The 19527-nt window shown below is 36.5% G+C and overlaps 1 protein-coding gene across 1 annotated transcript; it reads right to left on the bottom strand.

Annotated features, from left to right (window-relative positions):
* Positions 1-14069: 14069 nt before the first annotated feature.
* Positions 14070-16173, bottom strand: LOC18052044 (premnaspirodiene oxygenase). Its single transcript, XM_006447711.2, has 2 exons — positions 15232-16173; positions 14070-14833 (listed from the first exon to the last, which is right to left on the bottom strand). Exons 1-2 carry the CDS (start codon positions 16168-16170, stop codon positions 14216-14218), a joined length of 1557 nt encoding a protein of 518 aa, XP_006447774.2. The 5' UTR covers positions 16171-16173; the 3' UTR covers positions 14070-14215.
* Between the last annotated feature and the right edge of the window lie 3354 nt (positions 16174-19527).

Below are 19527 nucleotides of genomic sequence, written 5' to 3' on the forward strand. Positions count from 1 at the left end.
GGAGCTTACTTTCTTCCTTGAATCTCGTTCATTTTCATAATTTTTTTTATAGGCAGTGCCATTTTTACATACCCATTTGCCCAACAAAAACTGGACATAGTTGGGAAGCTACCTAGGCAAAATTAAAAATAAACTCGTAGCACAAAAATTAAAACGTAAAAAAGAATAAGAGCTTACCATTAGGTGAAGTAGTGATAGCTTCTCTAAACAAAAAACAAAAAGAATTGCTGGCACAACAAAAAGAAATTGCCATGGAAGATAAGACCAAGAGAAGAGAAAGAAAGAGTAGAAATGATGAGGTAAAAAAATTAGGGTTGGCACTGCTCTAATTTATGTTTTCACTTATATATTTGTCTTATTATCATTTATAATTATTAAATTAACCTTTAAATTTAAAATTTTTTAACACAAATTTAAAGATAAATAAGTAAGTTAATTAAACAAATTTTAAACGAATGGATTGTATTCTATCCATTTATCATCTATTTATTGAATCAATTCTAAACGAATAAATGAATAAATATTCTTAAACTTGGATTCAATTAGTTTTATTAGAGAATTGATTCGAATTCAGCAATTTATTAAACAAATTAATTTTTTTCAAATTCAAATCCATTTAATTTTCACTGAATCAAAATCGAATAAGCAAATCTTGATTCAAATTGCCACCCCTAACAACTTTATTAAAATCTCTAGATATGTGACCAATCTTAAAATCCTACTTTGGTAATAATAGATGTTGCAACTCAATAATTATCCATAAAAAATTGGCACGAATATTATGCTATCTAGATAAAAATTAAAAAACCCACGGGCAGACTTATTAAAAAAAAAGAATGGTAATGCGCTCTGATAAAATCCCTCAACCGCTGCTGGTAGGGGACTGTTCCACAAAGAAGGCAGAATTTAGGGCTCAAGGGGTGGATGGAGATAATCCTTCTCCTCTGTCTTTCCGAGATATGCTAATGGACATACACCAGCAGGCGGGTATTGTGAGTTCTGGTCAGAAGGATAACTGGGAGTTGGAGGACGAGGATGTGACGTTCCGGGAGGAAGAAGCAATGCCGTATATAGCCTTCTCCAGTAGAGTTCATGATCGCTTAGCGGAACCATGGGCAAATTCAGTGGTGGTCAAAATTTTAGGGCACAATTTGGGATACCAAGCGCTCTGTTCCCGTTTACACAAAATCTGGAGTTCTACTTCAGGGTTTGATATCATTGATTTGGCTAATGATTATTTCCTGATCCGTTTTAGTAACGCACAGGATGTGGAGTATGCCCTTACTGAGGGCCCTTGGACGGTGCTAGGTCATTATTTATCGGTGCAGCAATGGACTCCGGAATTTGATGTGGTCAATAATAAAATCGATCGTATTGTGGCTTGGATCCGTCTTTCTGAGATGACATCCACTTTTATCGCAAAAATATCATTCGACGGCTAGGGCAAATCAGTGGTCCAGTCATTAAAATTGATTCCAATACAGTCGCGGCGCAGAGGAGCAAATTTGCACGTCTTGCAGTTGAGCTGGATCTTCAGAAGCCTCTAGTGTCACAATTTAATCTCGAAGGTAGAATCCAAAAAGTGGAATACGAAAATTTGCCAATGATTTGTTTTGGTTGTGGCAAATTTGGTCATTACAAGGATGCATGCCCTGATAGAATAGACATTGATCCCATGGCTAAGGACAATCCAGATCCTTTAACGGAGGCTGAGAAACAGGACATTGTGGTGGCCGGAGAAGAGCCTAAGTTTGGGTCGTGGATGGTGGTGGCCCGTAAGCCGCGCCCTCGTAAAGTCACCGAAAAGGATAATCCGAATAATCCTGAGAAGAATTGACATATACCGAGAATTATGCAGTCCCGTTTTGGTGTTTTGGAAGCTTTGGTTAATGAGGAAACAATCTCTCAAAATCAGGAGACAGAATCTGCTCCTCATCCGGAAACCATAGTGCCTATCCTAGAAAGCACACAAAACCTAACCCCAAAATCTCGAAGCATGAAAAAGAAACCCGCCATTCAACAATCCAAAAAATACCATTCCCGTAAAGCCACTGCTCTAAATTTATCCACCCACTCCATGACTGAGAATATTGATCCTAACATCCAAATTCTTAACAGTTATCCCCACCCACATAAGCAACCCTCAGCCATGCATGGCATGCAAGCTATTCCTCAACTTTCCTCAACGCATGTATCGTATTCCACATCTACCGCTTCCACTTCCATGTAAGGCATGTATGCCTACCAACGATCTACTCCCAACTAGCCAGGGGCAATTCCCGTTCCCATAACCCTTAACCCTCTTCACCACAATTCTGTTTCATTTCCTAAAGCTATCTTAGCCCCGCAAGCCAATGATCACCTCCCCTCATAAAATTTTTGTGACCCTTCCCTCAATGGTGAACCACCTGATAAGGTCTCTCCTCGGGACTCCAGCATTATGGAGACAAATGTTGAGCTTGAAGACTCTCCCGTTGCAAACATGACTGGAGAAATTTCGTCTGCTAATAACAGCTTGGTTGTTGCCGAACTTGGAATGGAGGTTGAGGCCGAGATTTTAGAGTCCCCTCAGTAGCTTCCCTTGTTTCTTTTGGCCATTGTCCTTATGTTTATTACGACCATGTTTTGGAATACTCAAGGTGCAGCGTCACCATCTTTTCGACGTTGTTTTTTTACGTTGGTTCAAAATTATAAGCCTTTGCTGGTTGTGTTATTGGAGCCCCGTATCAGTGTTTACAAGGCTGACAATTTTATTAAGAGAAGTGGTTTTGACAACTCTTATAGGGTAGAAGCAGAGGGTTTTGCTGGTGGTATATGGGTGCTCTCGAAAGATTTTCTTCATATCAAGATAGTTGCTAGTCACTCTCAGTATGTTCATCTTTAAATTTCTAATAATCACAGCATTCTCTCTTGGTTGACAACCATTTATGCTAGCCCTCACCCGAATATTAGAAACCATCTTTGGGGTGAGCTAGATAAATTAGCTCAAACAGTGCATGGTCCTTGGATTATGGGTGGGGACTTTAACATTATCCTGTATGATTCTGAAAAAAAAGAGGCTCCCCTACAGGCATGGGAGCTTACAATTTTTTCCACTCTTGGTTCCATCTTCATTGCATGCATGATTTTCAATTCCACGGGCCTCGTTTTACTTGGTCCCGTGGAAGCCTTTTCAAACGCCTTGACCGCGTCATCTGCAATAGTGAATGGGCTCGTATCTTTTCTGACTCCACTGTGCTTCATCTTCCAAAATTGAGCTCTGATCATAGGCCCCTCCTTGTGAGAAGGCATGTTTCATTCTCAAGGGTTTCAAACTCTCGTCCGTTTTGGTTTCAAGTGGCTTGGCTCACTAATGAGGGGTTTAAGGATTTTGTGGCTGAATCCTGGAATCGAAACCTCCAGTATGTAGATGTAGTTAATCAATTTCGTCTCAAAGTTATTGAATGGAACAAACAGTGTTTTGGGAATATTTTTTGGCAGAAGAAACGTTTACTGGCCCGTTTAGGAGGGATTCAAAGGGCTTTGGAGAGCTATTATTCTCGGGGGCTTGTGGATCTGGAGAAAAATTTAAAAGCTGACCTTGAAGAGGTGCTTACCCAATAAAAAATCATCTGGCATTAGAAGGCTCGTCGTGACTGGCTTCTTCTCGGGGACCGTAATACTTCTTATTATCATCATAAAACCCTTTCTAGAAAGAGATGAAATAATATAGCTGCTATTCAAAATAACGCAGGGGGCTGGCTTTATGACAAGGATGAGATAAAAGCCCATGCTATTCAGTTTATTCAATCTTGTACTCCTGTGAGTCTTCTGACTTTCGTCAATACCCCCATCCTAATTGCTTTCCACTAATTGAGGAAAACTTGCTTCAATCTTTAATTATGGGCGTAGAAAATGAGGAGGTTCAGAAGACCATTTTCGGAATGCACCCCATAAATGCCCCGGGTTCAGATGGCCTCCATGCCATTTTTTATCAGACGCAATGAAATATTGTTGATCCATCTCTTTGTCGATTTGTGAAAGATGTTTTTCAGAATAAAATTCTCTCTGAAGGGCTCAACTCTACGCTGCTTGCTCTTATTCCCAAGACAGAAAACTCTTCCTCTTTGAAGATGTATCGTCCTATCTCCCTTTGCAATGTCGCTTACAAGACTATCACCAAGATGATTGCAAACCAGCTTCACTCTATTTTACCTCATTTGGTTGGCCCTCACCAAACCAATTTCATCCTTGGCCGCCATATCACAGAAAATATTGTAATTGCTCAAGAAGTTGTGCACTCTATAAGTAAGAAGACAAGCGCTACAGGTTTCATGGCTATTAAGGTTGATTTAGAGAAGGCCTATAATCCTCTCAGTTGGGAATTTATTAGTGATACTTTGCGAGAAGCTCGGATTCCTCCCGATCTTATCCAAGTTATCATGGCATGCATTACTTCGGCTACTATGAGGATTTTGTGGAATGGGGAAGCTACTGATGAATTTATTCCTTCCAGAGGAATTCGTCAGGGTTGCCCTCTATCTCCTTACCTCTTTGTTCTTTGCATCAAATGTCTTAGTCATGGGATTCACAATGCCGTTAATGTTGGGAAGTGGCGTCCAATCATGCTATCTCGTACTAGTACTCCTTTATCCTATCTCTTTTTCGCTGATGACCTTCTTTTGCTTGCAGAGGCTACTGTTGAGCAAGCTAAAGTTATTTCGGTAGTGTTAGTAGATTTTTGTTTTTGCTCTAATGCTAAAGTGAATACAAGCAAAACCTTACTTTATTTTTCCAAAAACATGGGTGCTAGAGATATATCCTCCATTTCGAATCTTCTTGGCTTCTCGGTTACATCCGATCTCAGTAAATACGTTGGGGTCCCTCTGCATCATTTTAGAGTCTCTACTAACATGTTTCAAGAGATTATCGATAAGGTGGAAAAGCGGCTATCGGGCTGGAATGCTTCACACTTGTCTTTGGCTGGTCATCTCAGTCAGTCCTCTAGGCAATCCCAATTTATATTATGCAAACTATTTCACTTCCTAGTGTTGTTCGTGGGCGTATCGATAGGGCTTGCAGGAAGTTTATTTGGAGCGGTGTTTCTTCTCAACAGAAGCTCAGCATGGTTAGTTGGCATAATGTGTGTAAACCTAAAGCTATTGGCAGCCTTGGCTTTAAGTCTTTGACAATGATGAATCGAGCTTTACACATGAAGCTCGCATGGGGTATAATTTCTTCTCCAACTAGTTTATGGGTCAGGGTCCTCACTACCAAATACTGAATTGACCCTCTCAATTTGCATCATGAGCTTCCTACCCGTTATGGCTCCCACTTGTGGAAATCTCTTGGGCATGTTTAGAGCGAAGTCCTTGCGAGCAGGCGTTGGTGTTTGGGAGATGGTCTATCTGTTCGCTTTTGGTGGGATCTTTGGGTTATTGATAATGTTCCCTTAATAGCCTACGCAATTGATTCTATCCCTGTGGAAATTCTGGAATGCAAAGTAGCTGATTTCGTTGATGTAAATGGGAGTTGGTGCTGGTCCAGTTTTGAGCAGTATCTTCCCAACAATATTATCCTTCAAATATCGGCTCTCCATCCCCCTTCTCATGCGAAGGGCATGGATACCATTTTTTGGACTCATTCGAAACATGGTGAGTTTACTACAAGCTTTGCTTATTTGGCTCTCTCTGGTTACAACTCAACTGCTGAAGATTGAATTTGGAGGTTGATCTGGACGTGGAAAGGCCCTCAGAGCGTACGAGTCTCCTTGTGGCAGGCCTTTCATGCGGGGTTGAAGACTAAGGCTGAGTTGGCTAGACGGCATCTTCTCACCTCGACTTGTTGCGACCGATGTGGAGCTTTATGTAAGGATGCCATGCATGCTCTACGAGACTGTCCTTTGGTTAAGCAGTTTTGGCTCAACATCATCCCCATAAGTCAACGATAAGGCTTTTTTAACGCTCAGTTCCACCATTGGCTGCACTCGAATTTGGTTGATGATAGTAGAATGGGAGATGTTTCAAATTGGGTTGTTTTCTTTGGTTTAGCATTATGGAGGATTTGGTATTGGAGGAACTAGTTTCTTTTTAACCAAACAAAGATAGACTGTGCGGCTTTGTTAGTGGATGTCCATTCAAGAGCCAAGGAGACGCATAAGCTTCATAACAGCCCGTTGGTCACAAGGAGCATTAGAATGAATAAGCGGATTTCTTGGCATCCTCCTGAGTGGCCATGGTGTACTTTGAATACGGATGGTGATCACAAGTCTGATGGGATTTCTACTGCAGGCGGTCTGATTTGGGATCACTTAGGGCGTTGGATATCTGGCTTTGAGATGATGATTGGCTCTTGCTCTATTACGGTGGCAGAACTTTAGGGCTTGCATAAAGGGCTTCAGCTTGCTTGGGACTCAGGCATCCGTAGATTGAAAGTTGAAACAGATAACCTATGCGTTACTCAGTTGGTGGCTAGATCATCGGTGATGACAAATGAGTATGCTCCCTTGGTCTAGGCTATTAAGGACTATCTCAAATTGGATTGGCATGTCTCCATTGCCCATATTTACAGAGAAGCCAATTTCGCTGCAGATTATATGGCGAACCTCGCTTTTTCTCTTCCTCTTGGCTTTCTTGTGTACCCTACCCCCCCTTTGGGTGTTCGGTCTCTTTTGTTTCATGACTTTTACGGGGTTTCTTACCCCCGTTCTGTTTCTCTTTAACTCTTTTTAGAGCCCCAATTAAATCAAAAAAAAAAAAAATTTAAACCCCACGAAACGTCCAACTCAATGATCAATGGAGATAAACCAATCTCACTAATAAGTCAGATACCAAAGTGTATGGGTTCCGCCTCAACTATAACATCATCTAAGTAAAGACCATAATCAATCCGAGATGCCATAACCAAACCATCGTGATTACGCACAGCAGCTGCATAACCAACCTTCCCAAGCTTAACATCAACAGCCGTATCCGTATTAAGCTTAAAACGCCCATGAACAGGTGGCTGCCAATCACAAATCATTGAAATATAAGCAATCAGATCAGCCCTCACATATCACTTACTACCTTGACTAAAACTAGCCCACACTCCCGCTGCCCGAGCCACAAATCAGGTAGACTTCACAGGCAAACCTTCATATATCACTCCGTTTCTTGGACCCCAAACTCCCCTCATAATTAAAACCAACAAATGAATCTCAAGCATTAGACAAAACAGAGATGAAAAACCCAAAAGCATCCCAAACAGAGCCAAAAGAAACAGCCATCACAATTTCTACAAACTGAGTTACAATAAAATGAAGCATGCATAGTAGTTTCACATCTCACAGGACTTAACTGACAACTAGGATCAGCTATCACCATTTTAAATATCAGATTCATCATAGAAGGGAGACAGTCAGAGAGAGCACGCCATAAAAAATATTTTACCTGAGAAGGAACCGATGGCTCCGAAACAGATGCCCACCCCCGAGAAACCCAATTAGACGATGTGCACAAGTGAGATCCCCAGAATACAAAGCATGTTGGTAACCTGATTTTATCGAGTACTCGCCATGTCTATCAAGTGCCACAAGATCCCATCGCTAAATTATTGAGAAGGCAGCTTGAGCTTGATAATCCATGGAAGATCCTCTACTAAATGTTGATGCAGCAACAACGAATTCCAAGCATTCCCATCCAGCAACAAATCAGCAACCAAAATATCATCTTCTATTTCCTCAGCGATATTAGTCGAAAAGTAATTAATAAATCCGAATTTGCAGACCCCCACCCCACACTCCAACGAATCCCTCCCTGTAACAATGCACGACCCCAAATAGTACTTCGCCATACATAAGAATGAATACTACTCATCCCAGCTTTTAGAAAGGAACACCTTCGAAAAATAAGGAGCCTTTAACACTGTAGTCACAAAAGTAGTATCATACACTAATAGCCGCCTACCCTGTTTAGCCAACTTCGCTTGGTCAAAGCACCCTAAATCTCGAAAACGAAGGCCCTATCCCGTTTAGGTCGACTCAAATTACCAGTAGCTTACCAGTAATTGGAAAACACTCATAGACGAGAAACAGATAAATAAGTCGGAATGGCCTGAGCAACTGCTTTTATTATAACTTCCTTTGCTCCACATGAAAAAGAACTTCTATTACAACTTTCACCTGTTAAGTTTTTTCTGTGCCTGAAATTTCAGCACGTGAAAAGACTCTCATCTCCGCTGCCCCACCATCGATGGTAAACCTAAATAGGTTAGAGTTGATAGCCGTACAAGGACTGACCAAAACAGAAGATTTGTCAAAATTAAAAACCTATCAAATAACAGCGCTTATCCTTGGAAGCTTGGCAAAAGATTAAACTATCATCAGCAAAAAGTAGATGAGAAACAGAGAAATCAGTAGCAGATTGCATCCTGTGAATATGCTTAGCATCCTCAACCTCATGAATCATGGCTGAAAAGGCCTTAGAATAAAGAATAAAGAGATAAGGAGATAACGGACAGCCTTGTGGCAAAATCCCACACAGGCTTAACTCATCCCCAGACAATCAAAAAAAGGGAACAAGGGCGTAGTAGATTTAACCACCGATCAGAACAAGGCCAAACGCCTCACCAACATGCTGCAAAAAGCTCCTCTCCACCCTTTCATAAGCTTTACTGACATCAAGCTTTAGCGCCACCAAACCCTACTTGTTAGATTTACACGATCGGAGTTTATGCAAACACTTGTTTCCAACACTCACATTATCAGTTATCAGTCGTTCCGGAACAAAAGCACTTTGATTAATAGATATTACAGATTCTAACACCCCTTCATTCGATTTGCCAAAACTTAAGATACATGGCATTACTCAAACTGATGTCGCGAAATTGAGTTATCTTTGTTGAATTTTTCACTTTTAGGTAAGTGTTAGACTAAATTATGAAAAGCTCAAACCCCAAAAAAATGTAGGCCTAACAAAAATATTTTACATGAAAATATTTTACATGAAATAGCTTAAGCCTATTTTTTATAAGAATGGCTAAGTACTTAAAGTATTTAAATGTAAGATGGTCAATTTTACAAAGAAAGACTTAGGTTCATTCTATACAAAGAATATTATAGGTCTATTTTTTATAAAAATAACTTACTTAGCTCCATTCTATATCAAAAATTACCTAGGTAAAAAATATTTATAAGTTAATCGCCCAAAGAACGAGTCTTCAATAAAGCGCCAAAGGTGTGATTCTACAAAAATAGGACCTAGGACCACTTTTTATAACTAACGACCTAGGTCCATTATTTAAAAGAATGACCAAGGTACTTAGAAAAAATTTCTAAGTAGAATGCCCAAATAGTCTTCGACGAAGCGCCAAAGGTGTGATTTTACAAAGAAAGCTTTAAGTCCATTATTTACAAAGAATGACATATGTTCACTTTTTACAAATAATGACTTACGTCTACTCTTTATAAAAAAAAAATAGCCTAGATACTTAGAAAATGTTTCTAAGTAGAATGCCCAAAGGAAGAGTCTTTGACAAAGAATCGATTTGGATGTAGGGTGGCAAATTCATAATGGAAAATGAACAAAGAATCGATATGGATGTCTATGGAAAAAAGAGATAAAAGTGTATGTGTGGGGGTCAGGATAAAAGCAAAAAATAATGATGATACAACTATTGAATTAGAACCAGAGTCAATGGCAATAGTTCGAGGGAGTGGGCGCGGCTGTGGCCGTGGCCATAGATGTAATACTACTCATTTCACTTCAAAAAAATGAGGTGATGGTGGCTGCAAAGAGAGCATTTCGAGCGGCGTAGTCTCTGATGCTTGGAATCATTTTAAAAAGTTAAGTTGAGTGAAGAAGTTCAGGCAATTTGTAATTACTGTGGGTTAATTATGCAAGGACATTATTCTAAAGGTACTAATCACTTGACGAATTATGGTAAACGTTGTCCTAGAAGATCATTCAAGAATTTGTAGCAAAAGCGTCTATCTTTTTCTTCTAAAGCTGATGGAACCACTGCACTTAGTAAATGTAGTTCTAAATCAAAGTGGGATATGGCAACAATAAAGTTTTTTGTGGCTAAAATGATTATACTACATGAGATTCCCTTAGCATTTTTTAATATGTTGGGTTTTACAACCTATTAAAACTACTCTAACCTTCTATAGTATACCATCGAAGTTAAAATTTTGAAGTTTTATGATGTTGAAAAAGAAGACAATGAGTATTTTGGAAGCTTATAAGAGTAGAATTGTAGTAACTACAGATATATGGACTGCCAGTAGTTGTGAGATAGAGTACATAAATTAATGTATTATTTAATATTTTAACTATTTTTTTCACATTGTTAGATTTATATATGTGCCAACTCCTTATAGTGATGAGGTAATGTGCAATGAGTTGTATAATTATTTGATAGATTAGAATGTAGATAGAAAGATGTCCACTGTAACTGTTGATAATGGTATTGCAAATGATTCCATGGTTGACTTGTTGTCGGGGAAATTATCTACTAGTTCAATGATTAAGGATGGCAAATTCTTTCATATGCGTTGTTGTGCTCATATATCGAACTTGATATTTAGAGATGGTTTATCTATGATACAAAAGGGAGTTGAAAAAATTAGAGATATTATTCCTTATTAGACAACAATACCTGCTAGAGTTAAAAATTTTGAGATTGTAAAAAAACAATTAGGTATTAAAGAAACCAAGAACTTGACACTTGATTGTAAAACTAGATGGAACTCCATTTATTTAATGCTTATTACTGCTTTGTTATATAAAGATGCATTTGATCGTTTGAAGGAATGAGAAAGAAATTACACATCATTGCCTAGTGAGTCAGAGTGGAATTTGTCAGAACTTATGTGAGAGTATCTAAAGAGTTTTATAAGTTGGTAGAACTTTTTTTAGGGACATGATGTCTGATATCTAATTTATTTTTGCAAAGATTTGTGAAATTAGATTATCGAAGAATGTATGGTTGCAATCACCAATTGAGGGGCTAAAAAATATGGCCAAAAAGATGATTGCAAAGTATGACAAGTATTGGGATGTTATTCATGGAGTTTTTATAGTGGAGACTATATTAGATCCTAGGCGTAAGATGCTACTGATTAATTTTTTATTTCCTAAAATATATGGAGAAAAAGCTGAATCTGAAATTGAAATGGTGCATAAGTTATTTGTTGATATAATGCATGAGTATGAAGTAAAACATTCATCAAATTCAGGTCGGGGGGGGGTGTTAATGGTTATGCCAATTCTCAAGCTACTACAACAGGGGATTCTATTATATTGGACTTGAACTTGGATGAAATATCTAATAAGTGGGCATCATTCAGAAATGAAAGCACCCAAAATAATCATTTAAAAACAGAATTAAAGTTTTATCTTGAGGTAAATACTTTGCCTTCAACTAGTTAATTTGATATTTTGTCACGGTGGAAGAATAATCAAGGCAAATATCTCATACTTGCAAAGATTGTAAGAGACATTTTGGCTATTCATGTATCAATAATTGCTTCTGAATTCACTTTAGTGTTGGAAGTAGACATTTGATCCCTCATCGCAGTAGATTTCATTCATTTATAGTGGAGGCATTGGTGTGTATTCAAACTTAATTTTTTTCTTGAACAAAACCTAAAAGGTATGGAAAACTTATTTATTGGAATCAAATGAATTTTCTATATTATTGCTATTATCAATTTATCACGAACTAGTTGTCTTGTTCATTATGTTAATGATTTATGCATTTTTTTTAGATGGAATTCCAGAAGAAGCAATAATTTATGCGAAGCATTTGATTGATGAAAGTTTGATTAGTGAGGAACAATTAAATGAAGTAGATGATTAAGAGTGTAGTCTTTAGACTAGTGGTTTGAAATTTGAATTGTAGATTTATATTATGAATTTGTATTTGTGGATGTTTATTGCTGTGAAACTTTGAATTTTAGATTATATATTTGTATTGTATTTTTGAAGAACCTGATGTGTCATATGATTTGTATTTGATTTTTTTTAGAACAAGTTTATGATTTGCTTGAACTGCAAACAAATTTTTAACTTCATTCCAGTCTTCAGAATTTAGAAACGTTATAAGTAATTCGGGTTCAAAACTCGCAATCTGGGAACCTAAGTTTTCTCAGATTCAATGTGGTACAAACCCATATCATAAAAAACTAGGTATAAATCTAGGTCTGGTATAGAAAATTAGTGCTTTAGTCTTGATTCGAATAGGCCGAACCTAAATCCGAACCTAGAAATTGCCACCTTTACTACAGAATATACCTACAGGCAAATATACATTTTATAGAATGAGCCTACATGCAAATAAGCATTTTATAAAATTGGCCTACAAGCAAATCAAATATACATTATATGGAATGCATTTATAGACAAAATATTACAAAATCAATCATCTTTATAAGAAACCAACAGAAATGTCAAATTCAACCTCAAGCCCATTGAAGGCCTAGGGCCCAAAATCATCACAAGTGTCCAAAGAATACTTGTCACGAACAAGTATTGACACATATAAATGTGTTTCCATGCATGGACTTTGACTGATACTTGTCATAAGAAAAGTGCCACATAACCTCTTCTATTGACTCAAGATGTCTATATAGAGGCCAAGACTGCCCTTTTGAAGGTAAGATGATAGGCATAAAATAGGTCAAAAAACTCTGCCTATGCCACTATAGATTTTTTCTCTCTAGCATTGAGTTAAAAAAGTTGATTTTAGCATTGGAGAGTTATCGTTAGTACGCAAGCCCCCCCTTTGATAATTGCTTTTTTTTTTTTGGGCAGAACAACTGACCATAAATAGATAAGTGATTGAGACACTCAACTTAAGGAAAAAATATGCCACAAAGCTTGATTTAGAACAAAGTTCGGAACACAAATCATTGGTAGTACATTAAGCAAAATTTTGCATCAACAGCAACAATACCACAACAGTCTCATCCATTCAAAAAGGTTAAGGAAGTAGAGGCCACTTGATGACTAGCAACTCCCTAGTGATCTTTAAGAAATGCATGTCACAATTTATTCGGACCCATGCTTACTTTTGTTTATATTTATTATATATTAAATAAATCATATAAATAAAAATAAAAATTAAAAAATAAGTATTAAAAATAAGAAAAATATATATTTTGATGCGAGTAAAAACTTAATAATAATATATTATTATATTTTTTTGTTATTTTAAAATATTTTTCTTGTAATAAATATATATTTTATATTTTCAAAATAAATTATTAAACATATGACTCATTTCACCCCTATTTTACTTTAAATTTTTTGATGCCAAGAGAATTTCAGGATATTATAAAAAAATAAAATTAGTTATATATATATTGATTTTAGTAGGAGAAAATTAGAAATCTAACGGCAGATCCTATTTTGTCACTTATGAAGCCCATAGTCAAGTCAATTCCTCATTCATATCTTTCTGAAACTCTTGTATTCAGATTCTCCAACACTGGATCCCACAGAGCTGACCTCGGCTTTGAAGAAGAAAAAAGTCTATGAAAATAATCTCCCAATAACAGATTGAAGGCTCTCCTCAGATTGTACCCACTCCCCCTCATCGGTTAACAAGCCTCTAATCACATTCTTTCTTCGACGTGCAGACGCATAATTATATCTCCATCTTGCAACTACGATATACGAGACCTCTGCTTCCATTACAACCCTGATTAAGTGAGAAACTGTATAATACAGATCCAATGCTTCCCACCTCTGTTTAAGTGATGTTGGTTTTTTTTTTTTTTCATTTCTTTTAACAAGAAAGAATTAAAGGATCGTGTTGGTGACAGATTTATTTCGCATGGTTTTCATTTTTCTACCACCTTACAACTGTTTATTTGATTGTGACTTTTGTTTTTTAATTATTAATTGAACAGCGTTAAAAAAAAGAAAGAAAGGATATGATACTAAAAAAACAACTAAATTTTGTATATACCTAAATTTTAACATAAATTAATAGCACAAAGAATAAACATGTGAACTGTTTCGTAGTGACATAGAAATTAAACATGATTTGCATCTTTTTTTAAACTTTATTGGTGTCACTGTAACCCTCTCAACTCAAACGGACATATTAATGAAATAAAAGGTTGAACAGGCACTAAAATTTGTTGGCATATCCAATACCTACACTTGTTACAAAAACACATAATTAAGCAACACATTGTTGTATTACTTAAAATTTTTATTTTTCAAAATGGAGATTTTTGGAAAGAGCCTCATTTTCGGAAAGGAATATGAGTGGTTGCAATCACAAGCAAATTCTCCTTCTTTCTAGCAGTCATCCCAAAATTCTCGCCCATGTCAAGGTCTTCAAGTTTGATCCCATTTCCAGGTTTCCAATTAAAATGGTAGAGCAACTGAGCAAGTCCAAGTTCAATATTTGCAGTAGCAAATGAAATGCCCGGACAAATCCTCCTTCCTCCACCAAATGGAAGCAATTCAAAGTGGTTCCCTTTGAAGTCGATGAAAGAACCTTCAAACCTCTCTGGATAAAAGCTTTCAGGATCGCTCCAAATTGCTGGATCTCTCCCCATTGCATAAACATTAATCAGGATTTTGGCCTTAGCTGGTACTCTGTATCCTCTAATCTCGCAAGTTTCTCTTGCTTCTCTTGGAATCAATGGACCTGGAGGGTGTAATCTGAATGTTTCTTTGATAATTGCTTTCAGGTAATCAAGCTTTTGAATGTCTGCTTCTTCAATTCTGCTCTTTCCTTTGCATGCTCCTCTTATCTCTTTTTGTGCCTTCTTCATTACTCTCGGGTTTTTAAGCAGTTCTGACATTGCCCATTCCATTGATGTTGCTGAAGTCTCGCTCCCTGCTGAGAAAATATCCTGAAAATATTTTGAACGCAGCATGAGTGTCCACTGATTTTTCTAAGTCTAACTACACATTTGATATGAGAGTTGGATTGACTATGTTAAAAGGAATTTGTGCAACCTGAAATAAAATACTTAACAATTTTTTTTTTTTTTAAACTTTAGCCTAGCATATGGTAACTAAAACATTTTTTCACTCATCGTAGCAGAATTTGAATGCTAAATCTCTTGTTTCAACTCAAGAGATTTTACCAACCGAATTAAATGTCGCTCACAAAAAATCTGACAACCTTATACTAGTTTAGAGAATTCTTGATTGCTTATGTACAGTTTTACAGCAAAACAGAGCAATACGTGAGGGGCATTTATTGGTCCAAATTTTAGGGAAATATGTAATTAAATATAGATCTTACCATAGTGACAGCTTTGACTTGATCAATTGTAAGGCGAAAATCAATGTCGTGGTCATTCGCCTCAGCATAATTCAAGAGCGTATCAACTAGATCATCCCCGTCAGGTTTTTCAGCATTAATGCCGCTAGCAGCATCTTTTCTTTTCATTTGATGTTCAACCACAATGTCTTCAAGAATCCTATCAATCTTTTTCTGAATTTTCAGCAGCGCAGGCTTCATCCCAGTCAAAGAACGAAGAAACGTAAGCGATGGAAACAAATCGGCAACATCAAACCCTCCGGCAAGTTGCATAATTTCCTGAAGCAACCTTGTAAAATCATGCTGATCTTTGCATTTCTTCCCAAAAGCTGCTCGCGACACCACGTTATTCGTCATAGCGAAGATATGCTTGCTTAGATTGATGCACTGCCTCTCGGACGAGGCAATAAATTCAACAAGATCCCACACTTCATCTTCCCTAATTGATTTAAATGACTGGACTCGCTTCGCGCTCAAGAGCTCCAGGACGGAAATTTTCCTGAGCTGCCTCCAGTAGTCATTGTAGGGCGAAAACACAATGCTGGAGTGATCGTATGACATTACTTCAACAGCATACACTTCAGGCCTTTGCGCGAAGCTGCTCTCGTTTGTTTTCAACACTTCTTTGGCTGCTTCGGGTGATGAAATGATCACGGCGACGAGTTGGCCTAGCTGTAGTTTCATCACGGGGCCATACTTGTTGCAGAATTTTGTCACAGCATGATGTGGTAGGCCAAGGCCATGGGATGATAATTGATGCAGGTTGCCTATAATGGGCAGCGGCTTTGGACCTGGAGGCAGCTTGCCTTTGCCGCCTTCGGATTGCTTCCAATATTTAACTAGCATTAAGAAGAAGAGAAGAGAAGTTAAGAGGAGTGGGAAGGATGGTAATTGAGGTATTTGGGTTGTTGAAGAATCCATTGATCGATCTTGTGCTTGATGTGCTAATTATGGCTCTATGTTCATTTGCATGTGTGTGTATATATATTAGTTTTGGTCTTTTGAGATGGTAAGAAAACACAATATGTGTATACACAATAGTGTTCTTATCTAATTATTATTTTTGACTTGATACATAACCGCACTAGTCAATTCATTTGTTAGTGCAACCAAACTGTAGACCTAGATGTTTAATGTTTGGCCTAGATATTTAAAGGGATAAGGATTCAGTGCTGAGCTGAGTTTTTATTGAGTACTGAATCAATAATTGTTAGGTAAGAGAAATAAAAAAAAATAAAAACTCAAAATAAATATTGATAATTGATTCAGCGTTCAACCAACCAAAAAAAAAAAGCTCAGCATTGAATCCTAATCTTATTTAATGAAAACCGGTGAAATTGGAACAAATGTGAATTCAAAAGACAGTAAAAGTAAAAACAATTTGTACATTGTGTTACAAGCTACTCAACCTAAAACTTGATATGTCACCTACAAGTTCAACAATTAATATTATTAACCACAAGTCTTGACATGCATTGACTCCAAAATATTAACTTGTTAAAACAAATGAAATTAACGTAACAAGATCTAACAAGTCCGTTCAATTGGGGGATTGCGTATATCCTATCACCCAACAAGTGACAAAATCTCAAACTTTTTGACTAATATAAAACAGCACAACAAGTGGATTGAATTTATTGGAAGTCAACTCGTGATAAAATTTAATCGATTACCAGGTACGAGGATTCAAAGTTGGCGGCTAGGCGCTGATAAATCAGATCAAAAGCACTAGGTACCGTAATCAAGAGCTGTAGTCAGTTGCTTCCAATAGCCAGTACAATTAGTTAACGAACCTAACATTATCATGAAGAATTTCACGTGCCCCGCCAAATGGTGACTTCAGCTCTACGAAGAAACATTGCGAGTCAGTCAATTCTTTTTAAAATTGGTTGGGGTAATTGCATTTCTGACTTTAATTTCATCAACCCACGTTAAAGAATTTCTTGCTTGCTTTCATACTTTATAATCGTTTTAGTTTTACTGTTTACAAACACGAAAAGCGTTCATTGATATCTTTTTCATTCATGATTAATGAGAAAGAATATTCGTGATTAATTACCAAGTCAAAAAAAATTTTCCTTTCTTTTTTCCCCCTTTTTTTAGCAAACTAGAGGAAGGTTTGGTGTTCAATCACATACACATATTGGCAGTGGCGAAGTACCAAAGATAATGTATTCTGACCTTCTGTGAGAAAGAATGAGAATTTTGTTTTGGTCTTTAGAAAGACTCATGAAACGTCGGTATGAAAATCTCGTGATTAATCAATTATTTTAGGCACCGGCACTGACCTAAAGCCCGCGTCAACCGAAGTAAGGAATAAGAATTGTCTTTTAAGTGGGAAAAGTAGTCTCGTATTAGTTAGGATCCTTCCTAGCTATTCAGTTTCTAGATTAGGATATTCATCAATTAAATGATAGAAACAAAAGAATGTAGGATGTTAGTTTATTGTAGAAACAAAATAATGAAAAAAACACTATAATAGGAGAGAGAGAATCGGAGACGTGTAGTGTTCTTAAAGAGAAATTCTACAATACATCTGATGTTCCATGTCATCCGATAATGTGGAGCCGTTGACTAATAATTTTTTTACATGTGTCAATCAATTTTCAAACTTTAAAAAGTCAAACAATTCCCTCCTTTTCTTTGTCTTTGCTCTAGTTTCAAAAATTCTTCTTCCCTCTTCCAAATTTCAAGAAACATTAATTTATTTAGAAATTATAAAAATAATAAATTGAACAAAGTGCCTACAGAGGGCCTAATTTCATCCTCCTCCTCCTTTCCATTTACAACTTCATTGCCCTGCAAAAACATGCCTTTGGTAATCTTGCTTTGATGCTCCTCCTGATTCCCATTCGCATCTCCATTCTCCTGAAAAACATTGCCACTAGCTTAATTAGAAATGTCACAACATCCGATTTGAAAGACTTCTCAACTTCCCTGCAAATAATCCTTACTATTGGTACAAGAATCTTAGTTCACTTGAGAATAGTGTACTGTTTATTGTTAGATACTTTTTTTTTAGCTTCTTAAATTTATTCGAAAAATATTGTTGTTTAAATTCTATTTAACTCAGAAACTTGTGAGTTTTCAATTTACAGTTTATTTTTAGCATTAGTGCTGTCATTTTGTTATTTTAATGAAAAAAAAAGATATTTTGATACATGCGGAACAGTATTGAGCAACAGTGAAAAACTATTTTATGGCCTTTTAAATTATTGAACATTTGGTTATTTTTTTACTGAAGTTGATTATAAATGATTCTCTTTCAAATGGTTTCCCTACAATTTTATTGAAAATTCAAAACAGAATTCCATTCATGAGGGCATGTTTACCAAAGGAAACATACATATTTTACTTGCAATAATTTCGGAATCTACAAGTAATCTATATAATCGTGACACATGTTTGTCCATCAAGAAACAATGAATCATACAATTACAAATATATATATATATCTAGTATCAATATCTTAACTGGTTTCACAATACATTAAACAAACAGGTGGTGGGCAAAAGAAAAAATTAGTGAATGGTTCTTAGCTCCTTCTGCAAATGTTTGAAGTATGATAACACCCAACCTTAATTCACTTTGCAAATTTAAAAATAATCTTGTTTTGATGCTCCTTTTGCTTCCCATTCACAAATCCATTTCCCTAGAAAATCATGCCACTTGCTTAATTAGAAAATTTGTTGCATTTTTTTTGCAGGGGAATGGAGTTGTAAATGGGAAGAAAATTTGTTGCATTTTTTTGCAGGGGAAATGGAGTTGTAAAGGGGAAGAAAGAGGATGAAATCAGGCTCTTTCTAGGCACTTTATTCAATTTATTATTTTTATAATTTCTAATAAATTAAATTTTCTTGGAATTTGGAAGAGAGAAGAAGAATTTTTGAAACTAGTGCAAAGAGAGAGAAAGGGAGGAAATTGTTTGACTTTTAATTATTAAAAATTAATTGACACACGTAAAAAAATTATTGGTTAATAGTTCTACATCATCAGATGACATGAAACATCATATGTATTGTAGAATTTCTAGTTTTTTAAAACATATTTGACTCTTTCTGATTGGTGCCAAAAAATTAATAAAGTTTGTCTGCTGGAATACAAAGAGAACAAATAACATAAACGCAACACTAATTTATTTTCAACAAACTTTTGTCGTGCCTGAGCTCAAGTACACTAAAACACATGTAAAAAAAATGAATTCTCGAATTAAAAACATAATTAATTCCAAATTTAAGTAGCTGTGAAAGTTTTTATAGCTTGTACTTTATTAAGTGT

Source organism: Citrus clementina, unplaced genomic scaffold (assembly GCF_000493195.1).
Source record: "Citrus clementina cultivar Clemenules unplaced genomic scaffold, Citrus_clementina_v1.0 scaffold_2, whole genome shotgun sequence".
Taxonomy (NCBI): domain Eukaryota; kingdom Viridiplantae; phylum Streptophyta; class Magnoliopsida; order Sapindales; family Rutaceae; genus Citrus; species Citrus x clementina.